The 13,485-nt window shown below is 36.8% G+C and overlaps 1 protein-coding gene across 2 annotated transcripts in view; it reads right to left on the bottom strand.

The window, feature by feature from the left end:
• FGF5 (fibroblast growth factor 5) overlaps positions 1–13,477 on the bottom strand; it is a 21,238-nt gene extending 7,761 nt beyond the window's left edge. Inside the window, exons 1-2 of one of the 2 annotated variants that reach the window (XM_006778187.2) lie at positions 12,870–13,477; positions 5,447–5,550 (exon numbers count right to left, since the gene is read on the bottom strand). In XM_006778187.2, coding sequence (XP_006778250.1) covers positions 5,447–5,550; positions 12,870–13,215 — 450 coding nt within the window. In that variant the 5' untranslated portion in view covers positions 13,216–13,477. The remainder of the gene's footprint in view (positions 1–5,446; positions 5,551–12,869) is intronic. The other variant, XM_006778188.2, reaches the window with a different exon arrangement.
• Between the last annotated feature and the right edge of the window lie 8 nt (positions 13,478–13,485).

Genomic DNA, 13,485 nt, shown 5'->3' with positions numbered 1-13,485 from the left:
AAACAAAAATAATTCTACCACATGCTTCTCCCTGGATCTTTAAAATAAACTGAAATGCTTTTCTCCAATAGGCAATGAGCTGTCATGCATACTTTAGAGTGAAGAATATCTGGCAACCACCTTTTCTGGGATTTACATTTTTGGAAGGAAAAGAGAAACAAGGTGCACAACCGGACTCTGAAAGAATTACGACTGTGAGCATTGGAAATCCTTGTCTCATTAAGAGCTTGAACCTGGGAATTTTGCTTTCAAATGAGGTTCCTTGGAAAAAGAAAAACCCAGGAGATAAGGGCTGCTCAATACATGAAAAGTTTGGGCCTCAAGGGGAAAAAAAGGTCAATAATAAATAGGATTTGGGAATGGTCTGAATATCTGAGGGGTCACAGCTGCCTGACCCCCAAATCAGAAAGTCTTCTAAGAGAAGAGATTGAGGGTCATCAAACAGCTGCCTGAGAGCAATCAAGTTTGTTTTTAACATGAAATGCTGATATAGTTTCCAGACACTAGTCTAAGTGTTTTATATGTATTATCTCATTTTAAATGCTCAACTATCACAATAGATTGTAACTTGAATTTTCCTACTTTCAACCTTGATAAAAACCAATAAATAGAACAAATTTGAACATAATGATACAGTTTAGTTGTGCTCTGAACCACGACACTTAAGGCCTCTTATATCTGGACCCATCTCAGATAAATGCAGAAAAGCTCTCTATAGGACTTTCCATAAACACAACAAATCTGAGGAGAGAGCAGGAACAGTGTCAAGAAAGAGCAGGAAAAGACAGCCAAAAAGATAGAGGCAGAAAGAGAAGCATGCCCAGTTCTATAAGGGATCCCAGGCTGGGAATGATGAGTTGAGAAAGAGGTCACGGCGAGGGCTCTGACTAACCCTCACGACTCTTTGCTGAGCAATTTTCTACTCCTACTCTCTCTGATTCCCAGTGCATTTTGAGAAGACCATACACTTTCATCCTTGTAAAGAATGCTGAACAAACCTGCATGGTAGGATTTGATTGCATTGTATATTTAGATTATACTAGCAGAGGTTTAAAGGAGAGCTGCCTGTAAATTAGTAAGAGTATGTACATTGGAAGAGTTGCATGGAGCAGTGCATAGTAAGATGGTTGAAGTTCAAAGAAAACTTATAACAGAGTTAACAAACTTAGCACAAAAATAAGTCAGAGTAAATGTTGCCTAAGTCTAACCATTCTAGGCTGATATTTTTATTTCCCATCTTTGTGTCCATTGGCAATGATGCATTTTCTAAATGAAGATCTTCTGTGGACACCACAGATCTCTTCTCTGTTTTGAGAGTTCATCTTAACGGGGGTTCCTTAAGAAAGTCATCATCACATTGAATAACCAACATTTGTCAAACTCAGTGATAAGTTCTGTGGCAAACACAGCCCCCTTTTTCCAGATTTTAAAAGCAAGCATTGGGGAAAAACAGAAGTAGATGGTGTAAAAGATATTTCAAAAAGGGCTTGAAATGAGAGAGAGAAATAGAGAGAGAGAGGGGAAGAGAGAGTGTGATGGTGTTGGGTGGGGGGGTGGAGAATTGGAGAGGGACAAGCAAAATATTCTAAAGATAAACCACAGTATTTGTTCTTTAAAATGTAATAATAAGTATTATGAAATTATTAATTCTTATAAAATAATAGGTAAAAACAATGTAATTTTTTACATTTTAGGTAAAAACAAAACATAATATCTTCTTGGAAACTAACTTTTACCTATCAGCAGTATAGCCTGTAAAGAGAAAGACAGAATTTTAAAAAGGATATAGGTCTAGTTCAATCACTTAACTGTGTTAACCTAGGGAAATATTTAAATATCTCAGAGACTCTTCCTCTATGTAATAAGATGCTGTGAGTCAAAGAGCTTTTAAAGAATTCTGCAAATACATTATCTTTATCTAGTAACTGATATTTAATATTCTAATTGTTAATATAAAAACCAGGTTGAGGATCTACGTACAATTATCCATGAATGTTTCTCAATAGACTATTGATTTACTTTCCCCATAATTATATGAATACTTTACATTGTTTATTTCACATTTACTTTATAGGTAAAACTCTAAACGTAGTCTTTATTAATTTTTGAATTGTTTCCAATCTTATTGAGACATAATTGGCATATAACTTGTGTAAGTTTAAGATATACGTGATGATTGTATACATAGAGCAGGTCCTTGAATAATGTTATTTCCTTCAATATCATTTTATTATAGTGCTGATAAGGAAAAAAATCTATTTTGGGCTGGGCCCACTGTCTGTGTGGAGTTTGCACATTCTCATCATGTCTATATGGGTCTTCTCTGGGTACTCCGGTGTCTCCTCACATCCCAACGACGTGCACTTGAGATGAACTGCACTGGCATGTCTAAATTGTCCCAGTGTGGGTGAGTGTGGGTGTGTGTGACTGCACCCTCAGTGGAGGGTGTCCAGGCCATAATGTGTTCCCGTCCTGAGCCCTGATCTGTTGCACGACTTTGAACTGAATAAGTGGCTTGTAAAAGAATGATCTTACTTGTTCTTATTAATCTTTCTTAAATATCTGTATAGCTGACATTTCTTTCCATGTTTAATATTAGAAGTGTTTGGGGTCTTTATTTAGAAGTTTTGTGATGAGATATGCCATAGTAATTAACTTGTGTTTATATCAATTAGCCTTTGGTAAAATGTGTTTCCTTATACAGTGGGGCCTTGACTTACGAGTTTAATTCATTCCAAGACCGAGCTCGTTAAGGAGCTCGTTAAGGAGCTGTTAACTCAAATTACTCTATCAACTCAATGCAAAAAATCGGCTGAGAGACAGTTGGTATCTCAAAAAACTCGTTAGTCGGGACACTTGTAAGTCAAGGCCCCACTGTACATAGTTTTGCTTAAATTTGCACTTTCCAAGAACTTCTTGATGACATTAAGTGAGGACTTTGTGTGTGTGTGTGTGTGTGTGTGTGTGTGTGTGAAAATGATTATAAAGATACTCAGTATATGCCTCTACACAATTATTAATTTGAAACAAATCACAAATTACACATTTAATCCTAAAAAATTAAGGTTTTTTAGCCTTTTTAATTATCATACAATTTTGTAAAACAGCTAATTCAGGTACTGTAAGTATATTAAAGTTACACTAACAATTTCTCAACATGTTTAAGTAGAAATTGATAACAGGAAAGAAAAACATCTGGGATTAAAACGGATAATTGCTAGGATTAATACCATTTCTAAATTCAACTTCCTTCAAAATGAATCACTTTATAATTTAATTAGGTTTCCAGATAGGAAAAAAAAGTGCTAATAAAAGCTCCGATAAGAAAAAGTGGGCTTAGACAATTGGTTTAAAAAGAATCCGCATAATCATGGGGCTTAATTTTTTATCTACAATTCAGCTCAAAGTCATCAGAATGACTTTTATATCAAAGAGTTTCCGTGAGTGACAAGAGCAAGACTTGCTTTGTGCTGTTTAAAAGTCATTATTCCATGAAATAACTTTAGCCTGCCAACATGAGAAAGAATAACAGATGCTGTTTTTACATTATCTGCATTATTTCAGCCAGCCATCCTTAGACATTTGGGTCAAATTTCTGGAAATTTGTTACTTGCTTTTGACAGAGGAATCATGTATCCTAACCTCTCAGTTTGACCTTTCTAATTGGCATCCATTTGTAATACTTTGCTTTCTGTGGCAATTATCCTTAAGCTGGCCTAAGTTTAGTCTATTTTTTTTTCATGTATTAGGACATGAATATGAAAAAAATTAATCAATATTTTCACCCAAAACAAACTAGTAAGAGAAAGTTTTTATACACATGCTGCATATTATTCTGATGGATTTTGAAGGTGTTTCAACCTTTTATAAGCTTGAAGTTGAATGAGAAGTTTTCCCGTGCAGATGTTTGGTCATCGTTTTCTATTCTATATGTGGATTTTTCAAAATCAAAATTTAAAAATAAAGTGGCATGTCCTACATTTCCAAAGCCAGCAGAAATTTGCCCCTTAAAATAATTTAGAAATCAAAGAGCAATTATTTTATGAATGCTATATTATAGCTTACTAGAATATAATAACCAGCTCAGAAAATAAACTAGGTAAATCATTTTATAATTCTGGTGGTGGGTGATTTAAAAAGGTTTTTCATTTATCTTCATGAACTGAAGTTTCAGTAGATTACTATATTTAGATCATCACATACTAATAAGTAATATTTGTTGAGCACTTACAATGTACCAAACACTGATCTAAAAGCTTTACATGTGTTATCTCATTTAATCCTCAAATAACTGTAGAAATCGCTTGAATGCTACTGCCTCCTCCAAGTGGTATTTAACAAATCACATTTAGATGGTGTGTGTGTGTGGAGGGGGGGGGATTAAAAGTCTTACACGCTGAATCAAATGGAGTTCTCACTGAGTTTTTTAAAGGTCTGTAAAGTAGAAATCATAATTAGTAAATTTCACCCAATTAAAACTTCCTATATATTTTGAAAACTAGAAAAGTGATCTTTCTCTAATTTGTAATAAGAATGAAAGGGAATAAGGACTAAAGGACTATCATTAAAGACTTGCTTTTTCAATGACTTAAATGTGACAAAACTTAGTATACTATAGAAAAGGCATACATTATTATTAAGTGTTGTGCATATATACTAATAGAAATCGAATCTGTGTGTAAGAAAACTAAGCTAAACATATTTTATTATCTTTAAAATGTGTTAATGCTTCTAGAGTAATCAACATTTTCAGAACAAAGCAAAGCAATCTATAATTTATAAATTGCTTACAAAATATGTATGATCTGAAGAAATGTTTATGAGTGCAAAATTAAGTTTTAAAAATTAAGTTTTAAAAATCATAGTTTTAAAAATTGTTTTGATGCAACAAAAATATAAGATGAATATTTCACAAATGGAGCAAATAAAATTTCTCTATATAGGGTCAAAGTGGCCTAATTATTGCTTTCTTCCCTCCATACTTATTAAAATATAAATATGCTATATTACTATGACCCAATTTTTGACATCATGAATAACTTGTAAAATTAAAAAAGAACCTGATCAACTAAACACACATAATCATCATAAATATATAAATTTTGAAAATGTTATATAATATGTTATTTTCATATTTCTCTCACTTGGACAACTTTTAAACAATAAATAATGGCAATCACTTGGAGAATGTTATTTTTAAATGCAATTATCCTTAAATTTTTGTGGACTCTATCTTTTCAAGTAAATAAAATATTTACCTGAGTACTTACAAAAACACATACAACATTTTGGTTAAAAATACATATAATTTTACAAAAACTATATACATTAAGTTCTCTGGGCAAGTTTTCCTACCTACTAACTAATTTAGAGAGTCACTTCATTCCATTGTACAAATGTAAAATCTCCGTAACACCTTTAACAAATATAAAGTGGTTCTACTTACACTTGCATGGAGTTTTCCTTTTTTTGACATCGCTAAAAATTTGTTGCTGAAAACTCCTCGTATTCCTACAATCCCCTGAGACACAGCAAATATTTCCAAAATACCTAGGATGACAGAAATCCCAAAATAAAACACAGAGGCCTCCATATACCATTGTGAAGAATTAAATTTCTACACAAATTCCTTCCATTCTTTACTAATGCAATTTTAGAAAAAGTATTAACAGTTTTTGTTATACTCATTATTTTAAGAGGCTGGCAATCAAGTGTTCATTTAAAATGATAGATTTCAAGATTCAAAACTGTAGTTCAACTTCATTAGTAATTTTTTTTCATACAGTCACTTTTAGTAAATAATGGTTGACAATAGAATCTTTTCAAGTTCTAAAGAAATTGAAGGACTTTGAAAACTATGTTTCAAAATGATTCTCATGCATTGTTTTTCTACCAGAGACAATGTGCTCTTTAAAATTAAAAAGCACATAACATCTGTACTGAAGATGAGCATAAACTGGTGAAAGCCTTAAAAACAATACTGATTTACAGAAAGGAAAACCATCCTCTCAAACTACCATCATTATAAAAATACAAATCCATATATACCAACTCGATCATTTAGTGAGCAGCTTATTTAAACATTACACATAACAAGATACTAAAGGCAATGTAAGTCACTTGGGATTATTGGCTCAATGAGGTGTTTAATGGTTTATGGTTTGAGACAACTTACATTTTGAATGACTTTTCTGGAAAAAATTAAATGAGGTATTTTATTTTGTTAATGTTTATATTTGCTATTTCAGAGTTAACATTATCAGGTCAAAGTTCCTCTGTCTCCTATAATTTGAAAGCTCACATCTACTTGGTCAAGAAAATCATACACCACAGTTCACAGAGCATTTTTAAAAATGAGGCTTAATCTGTATGTAACTGGAATTCCTGCCTCTTTTCCTGTGTTACATGAACACAAGAAAAGCATAGGGCTTTTTGTTAATTCCCTACATCAAATTGGAAAAAAGAAAAAAAAAACAAAATAATATAGTTCATTAGTGCAACAAAGGGACCAGTCTTAGGAAGAAAGTAAGGAAACAAAGATAGGAATGACAAGGGAAAATAGTTCAACTTTTCAATATTTAATATTTTGAGCATATAGTTATATTTCACCTGATTTTCTCAAAATAATGTCCCCCTGGAGTATTTTAAATACATATAAATTTATTCAATTTACAAAAAAGTGGTATTGTGGATACACATATATTTAATAAATACATATGAATATCTTTATTGAGCACTTATGTTGCACAAAGTGAGCTAATACCTAGAATTGCAGCAAATACTACTGCTTATTTATTAAACTCAATTTCTGAATAATACTTGATCAGAAAGCTTATGGGGGGGAGGAGTAGCAGAACTGTGTTTTTGTTATATGTTCTTAACCCAGAATAAAAAAACACATCTCAAGAAAACTGCAGCTACCGATTTTGTAGTAGATGTTTCTTTAGAAGGAAAAAAACACCTAAAAACTATTTAAAAGAAACTTCTTTTGCTTTTAGAAAGAAACTGCTATCTCAAAATGCTATTTCTAATGGATTTTGCTATATAAATTATTACTTTGATGCACATCCAAAGATTTAGAAGTATTATCATTCTATCAAATAGTAACAAAGTATACAGAATATTTTGTAAAGTTAAAAACACTATAGGATGTAGCATGTTTAATAAAGCATAAATAGATATCTGATGCAAAATTATTTTTCTATCAAAATTACAGAGTGATCTTGCAAAGAGTATTAGTAATTTTAGATATCTGAGAGATGGGGAATGTAATGTGAATACTGTGTAAATATGTTCAAAGTGAGATAGGGAGAACATGAGAAAGTGTCTAGGTGTGGATAGCTGCAAAGGAGACAATATGGAGTGCATAGAAGAGACTGGGTTGCAATTTACCCATGGTTCTACATTGGTAGAGGTGTTTTATTCCATTCTCTGGAAAATTACCTGGTTTTGTAAATGCAAATGTATTCTGTACTAGCGAAAAAATACATGGCAGCATAAAAGATAAATATTTCACTAAGTGTTTGCATGCTAACATTTAAGAGGTCAAAATAAAAGCGCTCCAAAAAATATTTGTTTAGTGGAAACATTGCCTATGTAAACTATTGGGTTCAACAACTAACATGTTCTATTTTTAAGAAAGACCCATTTTCACACATTTAACTTGTTTTCTACAAATGTACATTCTGTGTGGATATATGTTGTGTAAAATTTTCATTATAATGAATTTTATGTATGAGGAAGATGAAATTCATAATATATGTGAATTGTTATTATTTTATTACATACTGCATGGTTTCTTTTCTTGTAAGTTCCACTACTGAAATTATAGATTGTCTGAAAATGCAAGTATTTTTATCATTTTAAGAAAATTATATCTAATTGAAAGCTTAAAAAATACTTTCACATATATCATTCTACTTAAAATAATGAGGACCACAAGGGAAGACACGAGATTCAATAAAATAATAGTTTTTTCACATAGGCAACTTTGGTATCACCTTCTAAATCTTACTGTAATTATGGCATAATATTGTGAATGTTGGTAAAATCAGAAATTCAAAAGTAATTTCAGTCTCTTTTTCTAAAATATTAGAGCAGATTCTATAAGCCCTATAATTCAACTTCCTGCCTCCCCAAGAGATTACTATGATTTTACTATGCCAAATCTCAGTAACTCACTAAAGATTTTTTGCATAATATACTATATAATAAATCTATGTGCATTAAATCATACATATATAAATCCCAAGAAACATTTCTCAAAAATGGATTCTTTTTTAATTTCAGTAATTTCCTAACTCTTGTTGTGAGTCAGTAATAATAAATTTGATGAAAATTTGCAATTTATATTGTGGATGCCGGGATGGTATCCTTAAGCAAAAGTGTGTAAGGCAAATTGCGTCTCACAGATCACAGATAGTCAATGAATGTTCCTTAAGTTGGATTGTGTTCTTTGACCCTCTTTCGCTCTTCAGGACACCCACATGCACACATCCATATTTTAGCACTCTCCTGCTATGTTGGCCCTCTCCTGCTTGGGGAGTGGAGCAAGGGAATAGAGATCAGTATAAATGAATTCACATTAGAGTGCTAGCAACAACATGGTATCTTTCCTAGGGTAGTCACATTTAAGAGGATCAAAGGAAAAGTGTAGTGCTCACAGAAGGAATTTTCATATGGGAATTTTGGGGTTGACATCTAGGTTGGAAGAGATAAACATTTGGTGTCTCTCAGATTATACACACACTGTTTAATCCACTTACAAGCATAGGCAATGCAAAATAAGTGTATTTCAGGAAGAAAATATATACCTAGATTTTTTAGTCTGCTCCAGATTTTTTAAAACAATAGGACTCTAGTAGAGACAACTAATATAATTATATAGGCTTCTTTCTTTTCTCTCTATTCCTAATAAGGCGCAGATACTCCATGTAATCAAAAGCTTTCAACAGCCCATCTGAAAATCCCCAAAGAAAAATAATTTAAAACTGAAGTTTCTCTATTTTTGTTGACACCGCAACAGATGTGCTGTGTCATTAGAAAGTCTGAGTCTTAAATATCCAGTTTATCTGTTTTCATTGATTAGATTAGTAACACAAACTAATTGAGTTTTTCTATGCAATAGATACAGATTCTGCTTAATCTAGGTTTGGGAGACTATATAAAGATTGACTCTACATAACATCAAAATTGATAGTGAATTCAGATTTCTGAAGACCAGTAAAATTAAAGATTCAGTTTAACCAAAATATATGATTGGAATTTTCATATTTTATATGAAGACTTTGATTTTCTATATAGTATTAAGCTTTTGGTCCCTAAATTGAGAAATATCTAATTGCCTATGCTTTAATAGCCCAAGATAAGACAGCAGAAGCATTGTATTGAAACTAACCTTAATCAATAGAAATTAAAGCAAAGCCTTTGTTTCTATTCAATAATTGGATTTCATCATCTATTTTTGTCCCATTTTTCTTAATCCTTCCCTAATATTTCCCCATAATAAGAGTAGATGTGCAATAAGGTTGATTCTTTTCTCTGTCTTCAAAACTTGGGATAACTATTGTATAAGAGAAATTAAGAATACATTCAGTGGTATAGTTTAGCTAAACAAATTCTATTTCAAAAATCTATGGCTAGTGTGTACGTCTGACAGTAAAACTAGAAAACATTCACAGTTGCAAAAATGTTTATGTCACATGATATTTGGAATATATATGTTTGCTCTCACAAATATCACAGAAAACTAGTGAGTTTAAAAGATTGCAGCTTCAGAGCAAAGTTTTGACTCTTTTCTGAAATAGCAAGCTGTGACAGACACACACACACACACACACACACACACACATCAAACACAAACAATGTTTTCTGTCATTGCTCACTCACAGACAGTAGAATTAGGTGATGAGGTAAATTTCTGATATATCCTCTATTGTCCTCTGTGATACCAGCTTTTCCAGTGTCTCTTGTGAGACTTAGACAAATGCTTCCTCGTGTACTTTAACCAACAGTCCATGACCAATGCCTTAGTTTACATATGTCAGGAAACCATCAAGTGCTGTGCCTTCAAAGGTGTATGTGGCCAACTGTAATTACCAGGCTTCTGTTTCTCTTTCACAGCTACTTAAGGGCAGAGACTCATTTTAAATTTCCAAATTACATGCCATTCTAGTAAATATGACATATTCCATACACTCTTCATGAATCAATGGTAGCACAATCTTATGAAGTAGTATTGGCCACTCCAGGCATCACAAAGCAGAAAAGTCACCATGATTTGAACACTTCAGCTATTGTTTCCTCTGACAAAAACCTATGGCAGTCAAAAACAAAAAGATATTCCCCCATGAGTCCAATAGTAACCAAAATATCAGGCTGGGTGAAATAGGTATCCTATATTGGGTGCATGAATGAATGGATGAATGAATGATCACATGCCATGTGAAACACACAGACTAAACTCTGAAAGGCTATGGTAAATTGGAATTAGTTAGGAAAGTGATAGTTTAAAAAAAGTTCTTTTAGTCACTGTTTAGAAAAGATCCCTGTTCTTTTGTAGACAGTTTTCAAAGTGAATTTTAAAATAAATTAGATCTTAGAAATAACATATTGGTCAATGTCTTATGCAGCTGAAAATATTCTTTGTTGAGCTGTTCTCATTTTCCTTCCTATACTTTTCTACAACTTCCCGTTGGGCAGGGCCTAAGCTTCATTTGTTTATTTACTTTTTTATTTAGGGCTATATGGTTCCGTCCCAGAGAAGAGGGTGAATGTCTTGGGAATAAGTCTGCTTTTCAGAGATACCTAGCACATGAAACACACCCCAGACATTCTTTAATTCGCTGGGATGCAAACTGCTGTCTGACGCATGCTAACTTTGAGTCTGCCCTTGGGAACCCAGAAGTTACCCTCTGGTGGTACTAATTTCCTAGAAAAACTACAAGAACAGAATAAAAAAAGGTTTTCCGTAAGATAAAGGGGGAAAGGGTCCTAGCAGTGGGCACTGAGCTCTGATGTCTGATGGAGCAAAGGGTTGCGTGGGACAAAATAAGGGCAAATGAAATTACTGAAAGAGACCTAACTTTCCTGCTCTTGAAAGCTCAGAAAATTCCCCTTCCTTCGCCCTATCACCAAAGATAGTGAGTTCTTTTATCATGGTGACATGAACCTTAAAAACATAGAAATGGGCTCCTCTAAGAAGCGTGTGGGAGGCCCTGGGACTTGGGGAGGCGCACGTGGAGGGCCTCTCTCCGGTGTGCCCAGGCCACTCGCCACGTGCAGCACAGCCAGCTGGAGCTGCACAGCCTGAGCCGCTAGTCTGAGGCAGGGGGTGGGCGGCGACCCGCCCCTCTTCCAGAGTGAACCTCCGCAGCCGGGAGATCTTGTTTTACCCCGCCTCCTGCCTCCTGAGCCCCAGGGAAGAGGCTGGCCTGCCGGCCGGTCCCCACACCGGCGTGAACACCTCCACTCTGGAGGTCAGTGCCCCTGTGGCACCCGCGCTCCTCCAGAGCCTGGAGGACCAGAAGCCCAATTGCCTGTATGGTCCTGGGTTTCAGCCGGAGCAAGTTCCCAGCCGGTTTCCTCATCTTTAAGTGAGGAATGTAGACACTCAACAGATTAAGTGAGCAATTTCCGAGGGCCAGGCATTGAAGGAAAACAGTAAGGCGTCAAAACAATGGAACTTTCCGAGGGTGGAGATGGAAGTACACCTAGGAGCTACCAGGCTGACACTCCTGGGTCCGTGACAGCAGCGCTGTCTCCGGGACACCTCTCCCCCTCTCTGCGGTCTGGGCCGGGGTCAGCATGTTTTATTTCTCAGGTATTTCTCATTATGATAACAAAATGACGTTGGGGCCCCACCGAGGGAAAGCCCGGCAGGGACCGCCCCAGCCCGCGCACACCCCCAGCTGCCTGGGGCGGTGAGAGGAAGCGGAGGAGGGAGGTGATATCTGCAAATGCTGGCCGAGTGGAAGACAAGAGAAATGAGAAAGTAGCGAAAGAAAGAGCTAAAGCGAAAACTCAGAAAATGTAAAACCTGGCTTAAAAAAAAAACCTACACAATTTGCACCTGTACCGAATTGAACCTTCTCTGAATTTCTTTTAAAATAAAGAACTTGACCCTAATTGTCCTTGGGGGCCAAAGGCTAGCCGCTCTTTGGAAAGGTGTTGTCTTGGTCTCAAGATATTAAACGCTACTAAACCCAACTCTAGAGCTAAAATGCAAATGTCCACCGCGCTGCCCTTTCTAAACGTGTCCAGTTTGCCAGATCACTGTCTTCCCTAGAATATACATATACATTACTCTATATGTACATAATGTGCACATATGCATACACAATAGACATACGTATGCATATATGTTAAATACTATATATATATATTCATATTATTTGGGGGTTTATGGTGGTGATTCAGGGGGTATGTCAGTTTTATTCTTCCAAAAAAAAAAAAATAACAAGTCATGGGTAAGGAAAAGGGACACACTTTGATCCTAATGAAAAATGCTAGCCTAGTAAACAGCAGCAGAAAGTAAAGAGGAACTGGAGGAGGAGGAAGGAGGAGATTTGGGGTTTTTTTTCCAGGCACGGGCTGGAGGCTCCTCTTCGGGACCAGAGCAAACTGGAAACAAGGTGCCTTTCTCTGTGCACCAGCCTCCGGGGAGCTACACTTCACGGATCGCCATTCCTTACCCACGAGTGGCGTGCGTGTATGCACGCCACACAAACGCGTCTCCACGCCACCCGCCAGGCTGTTTCCACGGCAGGGGCTTCGGTAGGTGAGCCGGCGGCCCTGGGAATACGGGCTGTCCCTCCCCAGTGTCCGGCCACCCGCTTAGGACAGGTTTTGCTAGAGAGCGAGCAACTTACTTAACATATTGGCTTCGTGGGAGCCATTGACTTTGCCATCCGGGTAGATCTGCAGATGGAAGCCGATGCCCACTCTGCAGTAGAGGCTGCCAGTCCGGCGTCCCGAGGGCGTCCACTGGAAACTGCTCTGCTCCAAGCCGCTTCCCGGGCTGCCCGGAGGAGTCGCGGGGGAGGAGGCAGAGGAAGACGTGGTGTTACTGCTGTTCCGGCGGCTGCTGGAGCCTCCCGGGATCTTCTCCGTGGCAGCGGGTCCGAGTTGCCCTTTGGGGGCGAGGCGCTTCTCTCCTTGAGCCCAGGCGCTGAGGATCAGGTGGCTGAGGAAGAGGAGGAGGAAGGACAAGCTCATTCTTCCAGCCGCGGGGGTCCTAAGTGCATCTTGTAGGGCTGGCTCCGGGCTCTGTAGCCCCCGCGCGGCTGCGTGCCTCTGGCGCTGCCCCCCTCGCCGCGCCGGGCGGACATAGCCTCGGGGGAGAGAGAGGGAGCAGGGGAGAGAGAGAGGCCACCCGAACGGAGCCCGGCGCTGGCACTGGGATATTTATAACGCCAGTGATCTCACTGCGCGGTGCACGCCTGCTAGGCTTCCCCTCACCCGCCGCTTTGTGTACTACTCTCCGGC

This window comes from Myotis davidii, unplaced genomic scaffold, assembly GCF_000327345.1.
Source record: "Myotis davidii unplaced genomic scaffold, ASM32734v1 scaffold449, whole genome shotgun sequence".
NCBI classification, from domain to species: Eukaryota; Metazoa; Chordata; class Mammalia; order Chiroptera; family Vespertilionidae; genus Myotis; species Myotis davidii.
Note: the sequence above shows the minus strand (reverse complement) of the source record. Positions and strands in the feature narration are given on the sequence as shown.